Source organism: Dendrobium catenatum, unplaced genomic scaffold (genome assembly GCF_001605985.2).
Source record: "Dendrobium catenatum unplaced genomic scaffold, ASM160598v2 fragScaff_scaffold_716, whole genome shotgun sequence".
NCBI lineage: Eukaryota > Viridiplantae > Streptophyta > Magnoliopsida > Asparagales > Orchidaceae > Dendrobium > Dendrobium catenatum.
In genome coordinates, this window is record NW_021319178.1 from 24347130 (window position 1) to 24365793 (window position 18664).

The window sequence follows — 18664 nt, forward strand, 5'->3', positions numbered from 1 at the left end:
TTCTCTTGATTCCTACCCTAACTTTTTTTTTTTTAAGAATTTTTTTGTCAACAGAGGCCTCACATCATATGATTATAGTAATAATTTATAATTGTCTTTCTTATTAGCCCTCAAAGTAATTTTTTTAAGTTAGGCTCTCAAAAAGTTTTTTTTATAAAGAACCCTACTTTAGCCTTATAATGGAAAATTAATTAAAAGCTATGTTGACGTAAGTGGCATGAAAGTGAAAACTTAGAGAATACAGTCCCGAAAACCCGGCTCGGCTATTTCCTTTATAAAACAGGCTGGCCACCGACCTTCAGGTCTCGCGCGCGAAGGCCTCTATTAAGTTCGTTTTGAGCAGTGGGCACTTCCAAACAATGAAAGGCGAGCTTGGCGATCCCTTCAAGCTCTCCTCCCTCACCAAGATCTCCTTCTTGTTCCTAGCGTGCATCGCCTCCTTCTACCTCGGCCGTAACTGGAACGATGGCTCTATGTATCCCCAACTCATCTTTTACAGTAACGTCAATCCTACCGCCGGCTACGGCAATGCGAACCTATCTGTTACCCTCTCTCCCAACCTCAAACGCACCAGTGATATTACCACCCCAGTATCCAACGAGTCCTCTCTCAATGCAGCTGATCCGGTGCTTGATGCGCTTTCCAGAGCTCCCGCGCCGCCGGTGGTTCCGAAGAACGTTGGGATCGTGGACGAGAACGGGGCAATGCGGGAAGACTTTGATGCCGGATCATTCGATTCCGATCTGGTGGAGGAGGAGGAACCGCCATCTTGGGCGGGTAACGAGACGAATAATGAGATAGAGAAGAAGGATGAGACTAGGGTTAGAATCCAGAAGTTTGGGCTTTGCCCGGAGAGAATGAGGGAGTACATTCCTTGTCTTGATAACGAGGAGGAGATCAAGAAACTGAATTCTACGGAGAGAGGGGAGAGATTTGAGCGGCACTGCCCAGCGAAGGAGCAGAGTTTGAACTGCCTAATTCCGGCACCGAAGGGCTACAGGGAGCCGATCCCTTGGCCCATAAGCAGAGACGAGGTACTTTTTTTTTCTGATATTTTGGGGCCCCCTTTTGTTTTTGGTGTTTTCATTGGTAGAACCTGGAGCAAAGATTGAAATTGGAATGCTTTTTTTCATGAATGATCTGCTGCTGTTTGAGGGTTCTGAAAACTGTAAATTCCTCATAGTCTGGATGAATCCTAATTGGGGGCTACAGAGGAGAAAAATAAACCTAGGTTTAATGTTTTGTTTCAATCCCAATTAATTACTGTCCAGTTCTTGAAAGTCTGAATGCACTCACATTATGTATTTATGTTTTTGTACAAAATTTTGTCAGTTCATCTCAATAAATTTTCATTTCCTCGGTATGAAATTCTATCAGATTTTTTGTTACTTTCGTCTGCTATTGAGAGGCCAGTCAGGATTCAGGACTATAGTAGTTTGCTTATTTTGAAGTCAAATTTAGTAGCTTATATTTTCCTACTTCTAAATAAATTCCTAAGCCAGGGATTCAGAGGAGGTTAGTTTTTGTTATAGATTGAAGTTCATGTGTGGAGGAAAGAGGAAGAACTCCCATGCCATGTAAATAAACATGTCAAGGGATGTTTTTAAGAGGGTTGGACCCGACGCCTTCAAGGATGACCGAACCAGATATTCCTTTTACTTGTAATGAATTGAGAAGAAGGTCCCAAAAAATAAGACCATATAATTTGCTGAAGGCTCTTGCTGTTTTTGGAAGTTCAGATTTATTTACATGGTATTTACATACCTAACATCACTAATAGTTAACTAGTAATAGACTAATAAACTAGATGATCACCATCCAGTTACAAATAACGAGCATTCATTATAAATTGATCAGTTTATATACGGTCAACCATAAGTAGTTTACTTATCGTTAGAATGCATTTTGCAACAATCTTTTGTCATGTGATCCATCCATTTTGACAAGAAAAGACATGTATAATATCAAATTGTAAATTATTTTGAGACTTTATGTTGTGTTAATTGAAGATATATCATGCCTAGTAAGTTGTGTTCACTATTTAAAATTGCACAATAAGCGCCTTGAGGTGCGTCTCAGCACAATTTTACCCAAAAATACCTAGATGTGCACACCTCGAGATTATTTTGTGAGATGTATGCCTCAAATTAGCCGAGTCACACCTTGCCTCATTTTTGTGAGGTGTACACCTCAAATAGCATATTTTTTTTTTTAAACCTTAAACTTAAGCTAAAACCAAAGTTTTTATAACGGCAACCGCTCGTACCCTAGGGAACCTTCGGCGTTCCATCATTGGCACTGTTATTCGACTTTGCTTGCTTCATGTTAGGTAGAGTTTTGAACGAATTGCTAAAAGCTTCTTTGCCTTCTTTAATGACGTTCCCTTCCCGTCGGATCAGATCGGAAGTCAAGATAGTTCGACGACATTCTTCCTGTTGGATTGGAAGTAATGACAAGAGCTTTGCTCACTAAGACAGTAGCCATCTTTCTCCCCTTTCTCTTGTGTTGATGTTCACCTTTGATCCTCTTTGACTTTGCCTGTTTAATTGAGTAGCTAGCTTTTTCACCTCCTTCAACTCGTCCATTGTTACTTTTCAACTTAGATTGCTTCACGTGAGGTAATAATTAAACAATATACTTAAAATACCTCATTTTAATCAACTTTGTAAATTTGTTTCTAAAAACTAATGGTAACGTGAATACTTAAAACATGATATTACATGATTGTTATGCAATTGTGATCGAATATTTTTACATCTTGTTTAAAATTAAGTCTTTATATTAAAAAAAAAATATTATCAAAATTTTAATTAAGTCCTTAAATAGTCAGTTCATCAATTGTTTTAGTTTCCTTCTGAATGTTATAAGCAATTTTTATATGGGAAAATTCAACAGGTAAAATTATCAAAGGCATGCATGATGACAACAAAGATTTATAAAATATTATGGTGCAAAGCTTAGATTAAATTTTTAGTTAGTTTTATAAAATAAAAACTTATGCAAATGAATCTAAACACTTTAATCATCGAGTACTAAATTTTCTTTATGTGCCTTAGTTTTATGACTTAGTTTTGACTACCTTGAGAGGTCTAATATTTATGTGTTTAAGAATAATGGGAGAATAATAATATTGAAATCCAATATTTATGTGTTTGAGTAATTTATGCTTTCATGGATTTTAAATAGAAAGATGTTTTGCTAAGAATAACCTTACATGTTGGGATCAAATTCATTGCTCTTGTGATAATGCCAAAGCATGCATGCATAATTTTTTGTGAGTTTCAAATTTTTTTTTTCTTAACTTGTTATTGTAGAGTTTTATAGAGGATGGTCAGAATCAATGATAAAACCACGCAGATCATAGGAAGGATTCGGCATGGAAACATAACATTCAAGTTGACGGGGGAGGCAACGACAAGTCGTCATATATTTGAAGTGTAGCTACTATGACAAAATGGTGAAAGTTGGCATCACTACGATAAAGGGGAACATATATGAATCTCATTAAATGTTACACCATGTGCTAAAGTGCTCGATACTATAAGGGATGAGATTAAAACATGCATGAATAAGTCAATAATATCAAAACACCTAGCATAGAGACAATTTGATGACATACTTAATATGGGCTCCTACTAAGGGAGTCAACGTAGTGATTGTGATTCATCTTCTTCATTGTAACCCATGTCCTCTAGGGATGCAAGGGGTTTCATGGATCAATATATGATGAGCACATTAAAGAATAAACAGGAAAATAAATCTTCTACTACATAGAAGCTGATCCCAGAGAATGCCAGGGAGGCACAAATACATGTATGCATGAATATAATTTATTTTTTTTTAATGAGAATATCATTCCATTTAATGTTTGAACCTCCCATTCTTACTACAACATGATCCATTCAATTGGAGCGTATGCTATAGAATTGAAACCTCCATCCACATATGACTTGAGGACATGAATTTTGAAGGAGTTGACAAATACTGAGATAAGTATCGAGGAAATTAAGAGGAATTTGGCCCATATAGTTATAATCATGTTTGATGGATGATAAGAAGTAAAGAGTAGTAATTTGATAAATATACTAGTCAATAACCTTTATGACACTATGTTCTTAAAGTTCGTTGATGCATCTAATTAGGTGAAATATGCTAAGTTTCTTTTTGGGTTGCTTGATAGTGTTATTGAGGAGGGTGGAGAGCATTTGGTAGTTCATGTGGAAACATATAATGCCAGTGCTTATAGGGTTGCAGGAGCAAAACTTATAGAGAAGAGGAAATATTTATATATTGCACTCCATGCGCCACACATTGCATATATCTCATCTTTAAGAAACTTAAGGAGCTGCCGCAACATAAGAATGCACTGACAAAGCTAAAAAATAAGTAAATTTATTTATAATTATTTTTGAATTTTGACACTTATTTTCAAAGAAAGAAATACTTAGGCCTGTAGTAATCAGATTTGGTATTGCCTATTTGAATTTGCAAAGCATGTTGGAGGCAAGACAATCTTTGGAGTTTATGATTACCTTGAGACAATTGTTGAGTTGTGCTTGGGCAAGAAAATTTGCAAGGAAAAAGGTTTGAAAGATCGTTCTAAATAATAGATTTTAGCAGATGTCATTTATGCCATCATAACCACTAGACCACTTGTGCAGGTTCTGAGGATGGTGGATGCTGAGAAGAAGTCTGTTATGTGCTTCATATATAGTGTTATGGGTGAAACAAAAGAAATGATTTCCCATAATCTAGGAGAAGAAGAATACATCTATAGAGAAATTTGGAATATCAATGATAAAATGTGAGAGCTACAGCTTCATTGACACTTCTATGCTACAGGCTATTATCTGAACCCTCAATATCAATATACAAAAAATAGGTTAACAAATCCTGAGAATTAGAATTATACCATTGCATAGATAGGCTTATAGCTGATTCAACTAAAACAAAAATTTACACGCAATTGGTACATTTTAGGAATAAAGAGGGTTTCTTTGGATTGCAACAGATGAAGGACATTATTTCCAAGAGATTTCTAGGTAATTTCATTTGTTGCTTTAATGTACTATATACTCATTAATTTGAAATTCATTATACTTACTATACTCAATTATGTTAGGGGTGTCAATTAATTACACAATACAAAACCCGACCAAAAAAATTTCAACTGTTTGGGTTAACTTGTTTAACAAACAGGTTGGGTTGAGGTCCTATTTCTTAACCAAATTAAGTTTTTTTGTCATATCTGGGGTAACTTGCTAACCTGAAAACAACTTGAATTTGAACATGTCTCGCACTATGTTACGCCTTCCTGTCTAACGCTTGTGTCTTGCAACTCGCAGTTACAGACTACAATCTGTGCTTGTGCTTGCAACCTCTCAAGCTCGCACCCGCGCTCGCACAGTCATGCGGCTCTTCCCCTTGTCCGCTCGATCCATGCCCTTACCGGCTCGTGTGGGTCTCGCTCTCCCCCGCATATGCACAATCCCATCTTCATTGTCGCGCTTGACACTCGTTTGTTGATCACACTTGTGGGTCAGCGGGTAGATTCGGGTCAACCTGGTAATCCGTTGGGTCCGTGTCTAAAATTTTGACCCATTTTTCTAATTGGGACGTGTTCGGGTTGGATCAATTGAAGGTAGGCAATTTCAGGTTGAACACGAATTCGACTAGAGAACCTATTTTGACACCCCTAATTTATGTAAATCTCAGTTGAGTGGTGGATTTAATTTGGTGATGATTCTCTAGAGCTGCAATGCTTAGCTATGAAGATTTTGGGATTAATGCGCTATTCATCTAGATGTTAATGTAATTGGAGCACATACAATAAAGTGCATACGAAGAGGAGAAGTCATCTAACAACCTTAAAGATGAATTCTTTAGTGTACATCATGTACAATAAGAGACTTAAAGAAATGAACTTGAAGAAGAAAGGGTTAAATAATGACAAAGACCTTTTGATTTGTGAGGATATGATATCAAATGATGAGTGAGTTGTAGATGATGAAGTGGAAGTAACACCATCTGAATGACAAGAGAAAGATTTGAACGTTGATTTCTTTGATGATGATAAAAACAGAACATCAACATCCACTACAACTCAACCTCAAAAGAACAAAACATAAAAGGTATATAAAAAAATTATTTTGTGTAAGCTTATTTACTTTGGAGCATTACTCATCTTTATATTGATAAAAAAATATTTAGGGAAGAGGAAGAAAACTAAAATAAAGGAAAAATAAGTAGATTGAGAGGCATTGGACTCCACAGTTGATGAGGCACTGAAGAGAGTAATTCATTCTGATGATAATTCAAATGAAGACCCTTTAGTGATGACAACACTGATGACTTTGAATTATTGCTATACCATGACTATATCTTTTTTTAATTATATATCGATGAGTAGGGAATTGAGAAAGATGGAGTTTTGAGTTACATTTTATATGATTATGCAATTTACTGCGATGCTTGGATTTCGATTTTATTTCACACAAATTATTACTTGCCACTTTATGTCTTGTGCTTTTTTTGTGTTTCATATATATATATATATATATATATATATGTCAATTTATTTATTATGTCATCATTTAATATATTGTTTGGTTATTATTTAAAAATATATAATATGTCAATTTATTTATTATGTCATCATTTAATATATTGTTTGGTTATTATTTAAAAAATCATTTTTTAATCTTTATTATGACTTTATGCAATTTTGGATTTTGAGGCTTACGCCTCAAAACGCATTGCCTCGCGAATAGAGAATGCTTCAATAGTCAATTGCACAATTTTAAACCTTAGTTGTGTTTATTGTTCTTCTTTACCCCCTTTTGTCATTGATTAACTTCTATTGAAGGTTAAATGAGAACTAGGAGTGTTTGCTTATGCTAATTTCTCTTCAGTGGCTTCTATTCTATTATATTATTGAACTGCCTGGAAACTATTCCACTGCATCAACATTATTTGTGTATTACGTACAAGTTTTCTATTATTTAAGTCATGGAAAGATCACAGGTATTCTAATTTTATTGCAGGTGTGGTTTAGTAATGTGCCACACACGCGCTTAGTTGAGGACAAAGGAGGGCAAAATTGGATAAAAAGGGACAAGGAAAAATTCAAATTTCCTGGAGGTGGCACCCAATTTATACATGGAGCAGACAGTTATTTAGACCAGATATCTGAGGTTTCATGGTTTTGATGGATATCTCATCTATTACCTACATATAAAATGAAACATCTTTTTAGTTGTCCATATATGTCTAACTTCTTTCTTGAATATATAGATGGTTCCAGGCATTGCATTTGGGAATCGTACAAGAGTTGTCTTGGATGTTGGGTGTGGGGTAGCAAGTTTTGGTGCTTTCTTGCTTTCACGAGATGTCATTACCATGTCAATAGCTCCAAAAGACTTACATGAGAATCAAATTCAGTTTGCTCTTGAACGTGGTGTGCCTGCGATGGTGGCAGCTTTTGCAACTCGACGCTTACTGTATCCAAGCCAAGCCTTTGATCTACTCCATTGCTCAAGATGCCGAATAAATTGGACTCGTGATGGTATGCAATTTTGTTTTTATAGATTGTCATGCATCAAAATTAATCACATGATAGTTAATTTATGATACATATAGAAGGAAAAGTGGAGAAAGGATAGACATTATAATTATTTTTATTATTCTTCTGCCTTAAGGTTCTGAAACTTATTTATATTTCTCAATTTCCCACAAATATGACATCTTTGAAACAATTACTTTTTTGGAAGATGTATTCTTTTTCTTTTATTTTAATTGGTTCCTCATTTTTTACTCTGTATCTTGAACTTTATATTGTGAATTTATATTTGTCTGTATATATTGCAGAAATGATTCATGCTTATTGTCTTCTTTTTAACATAAAATCTGAAGGGAAACATATATGATTTAGCTTGCTTGCCTGTTTTTTTTTTCAGTTTCTACTAGATTTTCCTTGTTATATTCAGTATTTCACTGATAACCTTCAATGAACAAGTGATGTAGGACGCTACTATCTATTGTTTTCTATGGTGCTAAATTACATACACTTAAGCTTCATTTGGGGCAGCTTCTCCAATCTGGAACGCTGCTGAGGGAGGCCACTTTTGTGGTTGCACACTTGCACTTGAATCAGTGGGCAAGGCTGCCACATGTCCTCATCTTCCAAAATGGCCTCCCACGGTGCAGCAACGAGTGCTGCTGTATCTGTGTGGATATTCATCCCGAATGAAGCCTCGGTTCTATTGAAAGGTTTCGTATTCAGTTGATATTTCCTTTTCTGTAGATGGAATTTTGCTTCTTGAAGCGAACCGAATGCTTAGAGCTGGAGGATACTTTGCATGGGCAGCACAACCTGTTTATAAACATGAAGAAGCTCAGCAAGAAACATGGAAAGGTATCTTATTTTTGAATTATGATTTAGCTAGAACAGCTTCAATCTCTTGTAGTTTCAGTCATAGAGATAATTACCATGTAGTCTAATTGGAACTTGCAGTTTGGTGCTTTTGGAATTTGGTCATTTGTATTTGTATTTCTATTGGAAGTAAGGACTTCATTTAATACCCATTCAAGCATTGAATTTTTTCATCTTGTCTTGGTTAGACAACGCAAAGTTCATATGCATCATTTGGTGAATCTGGAAGCATCTACTGATAGTTATCAGAAACCCTATCTTACTAAAATATAACCTGCCATGTGCTTTCGTACCATTCGAACATTTATATGACCTTCTTCCTACTTGCTATCTACCTTTTTCTTATAGAGTGAGTACTTTAGATAGTGTGAACCAATCATAGTTGCTATTACTACCTATACTTTTACCACCTATTACTTCTGATTCCAGGGCCATTTACATTTATGTATATAATTAAAATAATAGATCTGTTCATTCTCTGCGCGAAGATTGGGGGAACTTGATAATTTTTTTATCAATTCTTTCCTACCATCTCCATTTGTACTAGAAAAATTGAAATCAGGAAGACTTGGTCCATAAGTTATGATTTATCAATGTATAACCTACAACCCATGGTTTTCTTTCATGTTATTTTGGTAAGACTATATGTTCATTTATTTTGCAGTTTCTTAATTTTTTGGTTAACAATAATGACGAGGAGGACAATGATGAATTTGCAACTTTTTCCTTCCTAGAACATCCTATATCATTCTTATGCATCCAATGGCGTCGCATCTTCTTGAAAATTAGAATGAGAAAGACGAGCAGAGAATGGGAGATTGTATGATTAATTTTTATTCTCTTTTTCTGTGTGAAAAAGCAAGATGAGAACTATACATAAGTAGGTAGAGAACCAACAATCATAGAAATAAACATATCTGAAAATAAATATTTAATTATTGAATCCAAAATTAACTATAGATTTGAAATAAAATGCAACTGTCCAAGGATAATTGGATAGCTGTAGATGGAAACCTATTGTCAACATTGTGTTGGATTGTTGTAGATGAAAAGCTTTTATGCAAGGATTGTTAGGTTGTTGTAGATGGAAAGATGTTGGCTTTACATTTAGGATAATTTCAACACCTTTCATGGTAGGAAGGTTACTTTTAAATTATTGCGGTATTTTGACTATAGGCCAAATATTTGGTGGTGCCACTTAAGATTGAGAGTTTAAATGTTCATCATTTTTCAGCCTCATTTTAAATTGATCACATTAGTTGTTTTGATGTGCTTCCTTTGATAACTAGTATGGTTGGCATTCTTTAGGTTTAAAATGCAGTGTTATTCATCTTTATGATGATTTCCTAAATGAAACTACTGTCGTGATTCTCTTGCACGTCACTAAATATCTTCCTTTTGTGAATTTATTCTAGAGATGGAGAACCTTACTTCTCGTATTTGTTGGGAGCTGGTGAAGAAAAAGGGGTATCTTGCTATATGGAGGAAGCCTTTGAACAACACATGCTATCTTAATCGCAGTCCTGAAGTCCAACCTCCACTTTGTGGTCCAGAAGATGATTCAAATAGTGTCTGGTATCTTGATTACTTTTTTTTTTCTTTTGCATAATAATTTACAACTGTTCTTTATTGATATACATGACAGAAACTGATGATAAAAAATTACAACAGAATATTTTCTAATACTTTGTTAGTTAATAGTGTTTTTGAAAGATATTTACAGTGGTTTTTGATGATATATGATATCTTAACATAACTTCACGAGCAAGATCTGTGGGAGTGAAACTCGGAATGCGTTTGGTTGTCCAAATCCAAGAATGCTCGTGTCTTCTTCCTGCTACCGGTTTGAAATCTATTTGCGATTGCTTTGGATACCAATAACCAAAGTAGTGAGTCAAACTATATTTTGTTAGGATTCATTTCATGGATTTGGGTATGGAGCAGTCCACCTTACCCTTCCCAATTTATTAATTTCATAATATACGAAGTAAAACACTGCCGTTGGTAGGTCCAAAGTCCTGGATGAGAAAAGTGGAGGGTTGCGTTAGGTAGTCGATAACCAGCGTAAAACTTGTCGAATAATAATGACATGAATCTTTTAAAAAATTGTGTTAATGCTAGGGCGTCCCCTGGAAGCGACGCACTGTATGGCCTGAATACAGTGACAAATGTGCAAGGGCCACTGCACCGGTGCTCGGGTGCAGTGTTAAATAGGCAATTGTTCCCACATCAAGGACGGATGTGGGCAAAGAAACTAGTCCATGAAACTAAAATTAGGATCAGAACTTAGAATATAGGCTCCCTTACAGGAAAATTAATGAAATTAATAGATATTATGATTCATAGGAAAATAAATATTTTGTGCATTCAGAAAACTAAATGGGTTGGAGAGAAAGCTAAAGAGATTAATAGTTTAAGATATAAACTATGATATTCGGGTAGGAGTTGTACTAGAAATGATATAGGTGTGATTATAGATAAGAGTTTGAAGGATAATGTTATAAAAATTAGCAGAATTGGAGATAGAATTATAGCTTTAAAAATTGTTGTTGATGCTAAGATTGTTAATATTATAAGTGCTTATGCTTCTCAAGTAGGTTTGGATATGAGTTCAAAATTAAAATTTTGGAATGACTTAGAAGAATTAATACAAAATATACTTCTTGAAGAAAAAGTTTTTATTGGAGGAGATTTTAATGGACATGTTAGTAGAGAGGTATATGATTTTAAAAGCATCCATGGTGGCCATGGGTTTGGAACGACAAATGAAGGTGGTAAGACTATATTAGATTTTTCTTTAGCTTATGATTTCGACAAAAGAGATGAGCATCTTATCACTTATAAAAATGGATATAGTAAAACGCAGATTGATTATTTTCTTATAAGAAAATTAGATCGTTTAGATTGCATAGATTGTAAAGTTATTCCTAGTGAAAATTTATGTACCTAATATCGATTATTAGTTTTGGACTTTCAGATAAAGGGCCAAATAATAAAAAATAAAGTAAAATGATTTTTTAGGATTAGATGGGGCATTTAAAGAATATTAACAAAATTATTTTTGAGAGTAATTTTAGATCATAAGATTCTGTGCATGAGGATGTTAATATTATGTGGGAAAAAGTGACTTGTGATATTAAGAATATTACAAAAGATGTGCTTGGAGTTTGGAAGGGAAAAGCTCTTAATAATAAAAATAGTTAGTGGTGAAATCCAAATGTGCAAGAAAAAATAAAAAAATAAGAAGATTTGTTATAAAAATTGATTTAGATGTAAAAATTCTGATAATTGAGAAAGCTATAAAGAGCTCGTAAGGAATCTAAGAAAGCTATTTGCGATGCAAAGAGCTTAGCTTTTAATGATTTATATAATATATTATATACTAAGGAGGGAGAAATATATATGTATAAGTTAGCCAAACAAAGAGATAGGAGTAGTAAGGATTTAGTTCAAATGTATAAGTGTATTAAGGATGAAAATAAAAAAAATACTTTTCTTAGAATATGATATTCAACAAAGGTGGATGAGATATTTTGCTAAACTTTTTAATAAAGAATGTGAAAATACGATTGACTTTAGTGACTTTATCACCTTAAATGATAATACAGATTTTTGTTTTTATCGGCGTATAAGTAAAACCGAAGTTAGAGAGGTTTTAAAGAAAATGAAGTGTGGAAAAGCTGTTGGACCTGATGATATTCCAATAGAGATGTGGAAATGCTTAGGAGATGATGTAATTTCTTGGCTTACTAAACTTTTTAATACTATTTTGAAGACTAAAAAAATGCCAGATCAGTGGAGAATCAGTGTGTTAATTCCTATTTTTAAAAATAAAGGTGATGCACAAGAGTGTGCGAATTATAGAGGAATTAAGTTAATGTGTCATACTTTAAAACTATGGGAGCGAGTTATGGAGCGTAGGTTGCGACGCGATACTAATGTTTCTCAAAATCAATTTGGATTTATGCCGGGTAGGTCTACTATGGAAGCCATACATTTATTGAGAGGTTTGATGGAGAAATATAGAGAGAATAAGGATGATCTTCATATGATATTTATTGATTTAGAGAAAGCATATGATAAAGTTCCAAAAGAAGTGCTATGGAGAATTCTTGAAAAGAAAAGAGTTAATAATGCTTATATTCAAAGTTCTTGTGCGATAGAAAAGTCCCCCTCAAACTTAAGGGAAAATTCTATAAGATGGTGGTGAGACCTGCAATGCTTTATGGTGCTGAATGTTGGCCATTAAAAGAGAAGCATAATACTAAGTTAAGTGTTGCAGAGATGAGGATGCTTAGGTGGATGAGTGACTTGACCCTTAGAGATAGGATACGAAATGAGCATATACGTGAAAAGGTTGGAGTAGCTCCCGTGGAAGATATGATTAGAGAGAGTCACCTTAGATGGTTTGGTCACATTAAACGGAGGCCTTCTGATGACCCAATTAGGAAAGTTGAGGTATTAGATTTGACTTATATTAAGAAAGGTAGAGGTAGACCTAAAAAGACTTGGTTAGAAAATATTAGAAATGTTCTTTCTTTATTAGATTTAAATGAGAATTTGACTTTTAACCAGATACAATGGCAAAAAAGGATTCATGTAGCCGACCCCACGTAGTGGGACAAAGGCTTGATGTTGTTGTTGTTGTATAATATACGAAGTAAAATTTATGACAACCTAAAGATTAAGGCATAATTCATTAACCTTGTTTTAAGTTGATAGTCAATTATTTTCTTATCCTATGCTTTTTCAAGTAATGGCTATTTGTCAATTTCATAGAGAAGGTATTTATTACTCTTCTCAATTTCCCATCCAAGTTTCCTTTTCAAGGGTGGAATTTGATATCCCCAAAATGCCTTTGAGGAATTTTCTCTATCATTCCCTCCCTCATTGATCATTTTTTTGTAGCATTCAGTGACTAAGATGCTAGATAATTTAATTTCAATGCATCCTTAATTCTCTCAATCTGGTTATTTTATAATTGCATATGGTTATTAAAATATTGCATATGCTTAGTTCCAAGTAAAAAAGAAGAAGCAATTATCATATTAAAGGAAGTAGTAATCAGATGCTTCTAGGGAATGATCACATAAATGAACGGTGTCTAGCAGGGGTGATGCGGGAGATGCGAAAAAAGGTGAGGTTATATTTGATATTACAAATAGTCACATGATCAGTTTTAAATTTTAAATTAGGACTAAAAAAATACAAACTAATTAACCAAAAAAATGAGTTATGGCTGATAAGAAGTAGATCACAATGTACCAAAAAGTCATAGTAATGAATGTAAATGTTTAGGAATTCTAGAAAATGACGAATTCACTAAGTTTTTTTCAGCCATTTACTTGCATCCATTTATGAGTATGTGTATGTTATGACTTGGCCCGGAGTTCCGAGTTAGCGAAGCGGGAACAGACGGTCAGATGAATTGCACAAATTCTTTTAACACTAAGTAAATGTCCAAATTAAAAATAAACAACAAACCTTTAACGAAAGAGCCACTAAAAGAACAATTTGCAGTTCAAATACATAAATAAAATAGTTCTTACATATTTTCAGTTGATCTTTTTTTTGTACACACAATTATCTCGATCAGCCATTTATTAATTGCAGATTTACCTGAAATGTTCGATTTAAGAGGTTGACTTTTTAATAACAAACTCTGTGTTAGTTACAATTTTATTGTATAATAAAGATAATAAAACATGCGTATATATATTCATACGATGTCATCAAAATTTTTAATATATATATATGAGTAAATATAATACGAGTCCTGTCAAACCTTGATTTATATAATATTCTTTATAATTTCTATTTTTCAATTTTAATCTTTTAACAATTTATTTATTCCAGGAGCATCATCTAAATTTTGTACCAATGTAGGTACAATCATTTTTTTTTTCATTTCCAACCTTTTTTGTTCATGGTGCACGGGTATGTTGCATTATCAGTCAGTATTATAAAGGGGTGAACTCCTGTATTTGTAATTATATATCTTTTCCTTTTCAATAGTTTTCATTTCATGTTGTAATTTTTTTTTTTTTTTTTTTTTTATGTTGTAATTTTTTTTTTTTTTTTCATTTCATTTTCATTTACATATATATCAAACTAAATATGCAATGATCACATTTATATATACTACAACACATGTTATGTGATTTTTCTCATTTTTATATAAAAATGTCCCTTTAAAATTTAATCAAGTATACATGCAAGTTATAATGTCAGTCAATGCATTGAACCAATGATTAAACTGTACATACTATAAAATAAAATAAAGTTATCCACCTTTTTTCCTTTTGGAATGTCGAAATTCCTCTTCAGAGTTATTTAAGCTTTTAATTAGCTTTTCTTAGGGCACAATGTAACTATTAAGGATGTATATTTGTCACTTTACACATATAATTTAGAATAAAATTTACATTAAATTTACAATAACACAATTAACCCTTATCTAGGCTCCACATTAAGGTATTAAAGTACATCAAATAACATTGGAGATGTGGAATACTGCCAAAGTAACATTGAATACATTTGAACATTGCTAACGACAACATAGAATGAACAAATTAATTAAGTCGCATTTGCATTGCTTATTATATTCCGTAAAATGATATATATGCAAATTGCATTGCTTGCCTCCAATTATTCCTCTTCTTTATTACTCGGGATCTCGTCAACCTGTCTTCTTCTTCTTCTTCTTCACTGTCGAACACCATTGTATAAGTTAATCAAATAATTTTTTTTACTCATAATTCTCTTTTAATACTAAAATTTTACTTACCTTCACACATCGATACTATATCTCGATGAGCGAACTCTTCTTCTATTCAGTAGACAGGTAGTGCACTATACTACTCAGAATTGAATAGTTCGCCTCTTTGCGTATTGATATATGAATTGAAATAATTTTTACTCTAGTATTTGTCGAATAGCACCAGATGAAAATCTTCTTTTTAGTAAATTAAAGCCACTAACTCACTGCACAATACCTTGCTTCGCATGAAAACCCTTTTTATCTTCTACTTCACTGAATGCAAGCAACACACATAACAAAATCCTCTCTCACATGCAACTCCTTCCCTACGGTGGACTCCACTGAATTGAGCGAACTCGATTCATCTCACGTGAGGAGTCGCACCCATCTATGCTTGCACGTGCTCGTGCCTGCGGTTTCGATCGCAATGCTTCGCTTCAAATAGCCTCGCTTGCCTCAACCCTGCTCGATTGCCGGCTTTAGCAAATTTAACTGAACTAGTTCGGCTGAGTCGGTCCAATCCAGTCAGATATAACAATTTATTCATTTAAAATATGAATATTATTTCAATTCTCGACTAACCGTATTCTGGAACCTATAACCAACCCCCAACTTTTTAGAGATTCAAGGTTGTTGAGTTTTTGAGGATGCAACGTGTAACGATGAGAACCAAACCCGTTCTGAAAGGCCTCCTTACCCATATTTGTACCCTTAATGATCTAGTTATTGGTCTCTCTCTCTCTCTCTCTCTCACACACACACATATATATGAGATTTACAAAGAGAAATTTCATTAGTTGTACATCTTTCTTTTGTTTTTCTATTGAAATATTAACTTTTTTTTACTGACTAATGAATTTCCTTTCGGGTCTTTTTTTTTGCAGGTATGTTAATCTCAAAGCATGTATCAGCCAACTCCTTGAGAATGCCTCTGGAGCCAATATTACAGCATGGCCTGCTCGCTTGCATGAGCCACCATTGAGACTTCAAGGTGTAGAGATGGATGCTTATATTGCAAAAAATGAACTTTTTAGGGCAGAAACAAGATTCTGGAATGATATCGTTGAAGGCTATATCCGTATTTTCCACTGGAAGAAAATGAACATTCGTAATGTTATGGACATGAGAGCCGGGTTTGGAGGGTATATACACTACTTTCTACAGTTTTCTTGTATTTTCCTTGAACTACAACTCACAAGTCACACCTTCAAGAGCTGCAAGAAAAAATAACGAAAAAAAGAACATTGCCAGACTTTAGGCGGAATTGATATTCAAACTTCACGAGAAATGGGAAAAAAAAAAATAGGGAAATTTATAAACCCAGTAAAACTAAACACATGGTAGTATTTTTTTTATTAAGGATGAATTTCCTTAAGATTCTAGAGTTTAACTATATTTATTTGTTGGTCATGTTATTTTGAAATAATACTTATTAGTCCTTTTCATAAAGAAAATTTTATTTTCTAGTCCTATCATATCTTGAGCCTACGTATTGGAATTAAGGCTTGATGTTGTTTTTGTTGTTGTAGTCCTATCATATCTTTTTTCTTTCATTCAATGGGGTTATTTTCTGTTAGCATATGATTAACAAAAAGTTAGAACTGGTTATTAATAGAAGTCTGTTGATTTCCTAAAATCTTTTTTTTATCGTCTAACGTCATCTGCTTATTAAAAAATTATATCTTATTATTACCACACATAAAATAATAATCATTTATAAGGAAGCTATGACCAGTTGTCTTAAGTCGATAATTAGAGAGAGAGAGACGCAGTGGGTGGATTGTGGGTAGATCTCAGGGCACTTCTATGAGGTGGAAAATAAAGATGCATTTGATATTAAATTTTTTTTAAAACAGTAAAATTTAATTTATCTGAAAAACTACAGGAAATTCAATGACTAAAAAATAAATATTGATCAATCAGAGGACCTTAGATTAATTTCCCCTTTGATTAAACTCACAATCTAGTTGCATGCATTGTTTACACTCCAGTTACTTGCATGATAAAACTTTTATCTCTCAACTTAAGTTAGCATGATCAACCTTTTATGCTTCAACTCACAATTACGGTTCATAATAAAACTTTTGTCTCAGCTTAAGTTACCAGCATGCATAAAATGTATGTTAGTTCCATTAATCAGGTAGGTTAATATTCTGATTGAATGTGGTTATGGTTCTGTTAGTTTTGTACGTTTCCTTACGTTATTCATGTTTATGTTTTTATATAGGGGCAGCTTGGTTAGATGAAAATTTGATATAATGTAATTACCAGCGAAGTAATTACTAATTAATCTGTAATTGTCGTGAAGTGAAGTTTGTAAAATTACTTTGCTTCATAGTTCATCTCTATTACTAATGTTTATGCAAAGTATACGATAAACTTTTGTACGAGTTTACCTTGTACGGTATGCCATGTACAGCACATCAAACAGCTGCTTATAGAGTTTAAATTCAAGTTTGGTCATGTATGAGTTGTGAGATATTCACAGCCAAGAGAGAAAAAAAGGAAAACAAAGCAGAAAAACAAAGAAGGATAAAGCGCATGTATCATTATAATTGAACAGGTTACAAGTATATATAAGCAGAATGAGGTAAAGCAGTAAATAACACTCGGTACAGAGTAGGATAACACTCGGTACAGAGTAGGCTATGAAGTAAAGCAGTAAATAACACTCTGTACAGAATAAGATAACACTCGGTACAGAGTAGGATATCACTCGGTACAGAGTAGGATAACACTCAGTACAGAGTGGGCTGAAATAAACTATGTGCTGTCATTGTTGACCTCCACGGTGAAGTCAAAAAGACAGACAAATCAAAATAAAAAAAAATTCGCTAAAATGATTACCTGTAGCCGCTCATCCCGATTCTCTGCAGGAAATCCCGCTCGAATCGTCGGCTGCCCATCCCTCATATCCGGCAGAAATCCCGCTCCATATCCTGCTCCCTCTGCAAACGGCGCCGAAGTGTCGTATCTCGCGTGCGAAGAGGCACTGAATTGAGTCGTTAAATAGACGACTGAAGCCCTCACTACTCTCGCTTGCTCTCGTTCCACTCTCCACGACCGAACCCCCTCACTCCCGATACCTCTCCTTCTGTCCGGCTCCACACAGCAAACCCGACGCCTCCCGTAACTCCACCTCACTGCCTCCGTTCCAACAGCCCGACCTCCGCCTCCCTTCAGTTCGTTCCGTCTGAAGCCACTCCTAGCCGAGCCTTACTGGTCGGCCTCTCCTCCTTGCCCTCCGCCTGTGCTGTGCCGATCTCAAGCCGTGAGAGAGAGAGAGAGAGAGAGAGGGAGAAACCATCTTCTTTACCAGTGCAACCCGACTCCCCATCCACGACTCCTCTCTGCTTGCCGAAACCGCCTCCCTCTCACAGCCCTAACTCCACATAAAACCTATCCTACTCATCCCAACTCACTCTGACTCAGCCCGACTCAGCTCCACTCAGCCTGACTCACTCCACTCATCT

The 18664-nt window shown here is 34.5% G+C and overlaps 1 protein-coding gene across 1 annotated transcript in view; it reads left to right on the forward strand.

The window, feature by feature from the left end:
- The first annotated feature begins 287 nt into the window (after positions 1–287).
- The window catches only part of LOC110114181 (probable methyltransferase PMT11), a 30590-nt gene continuing 12213 nt past the window's right edge, over positions 288–18664 (forward strand). Inside the window, exons 1-6 of the mRNA XM_020846965.2 lie at positions 288–1034; positions 7044–7193; positions 7294–7564; positions 8303–8413; positions 9847–10006; positions 16076–16333. Coding sequence (XP_020702624.1) covers positions 360–1034; positions 7044–7193; positions 7294–7564; positions 8303–8413; positions 9847–10006; positions 16076–16333 — 1625 coding nt within the window. The 5' untranslated portion in view covers positions 288–359. The remainder of the gene's footprint in view (positions 1035–7043; positions 7194–7293; positions 7565–8302; positions 8414–9846; positions 10007–16075; positions 16334–18664) is intronic.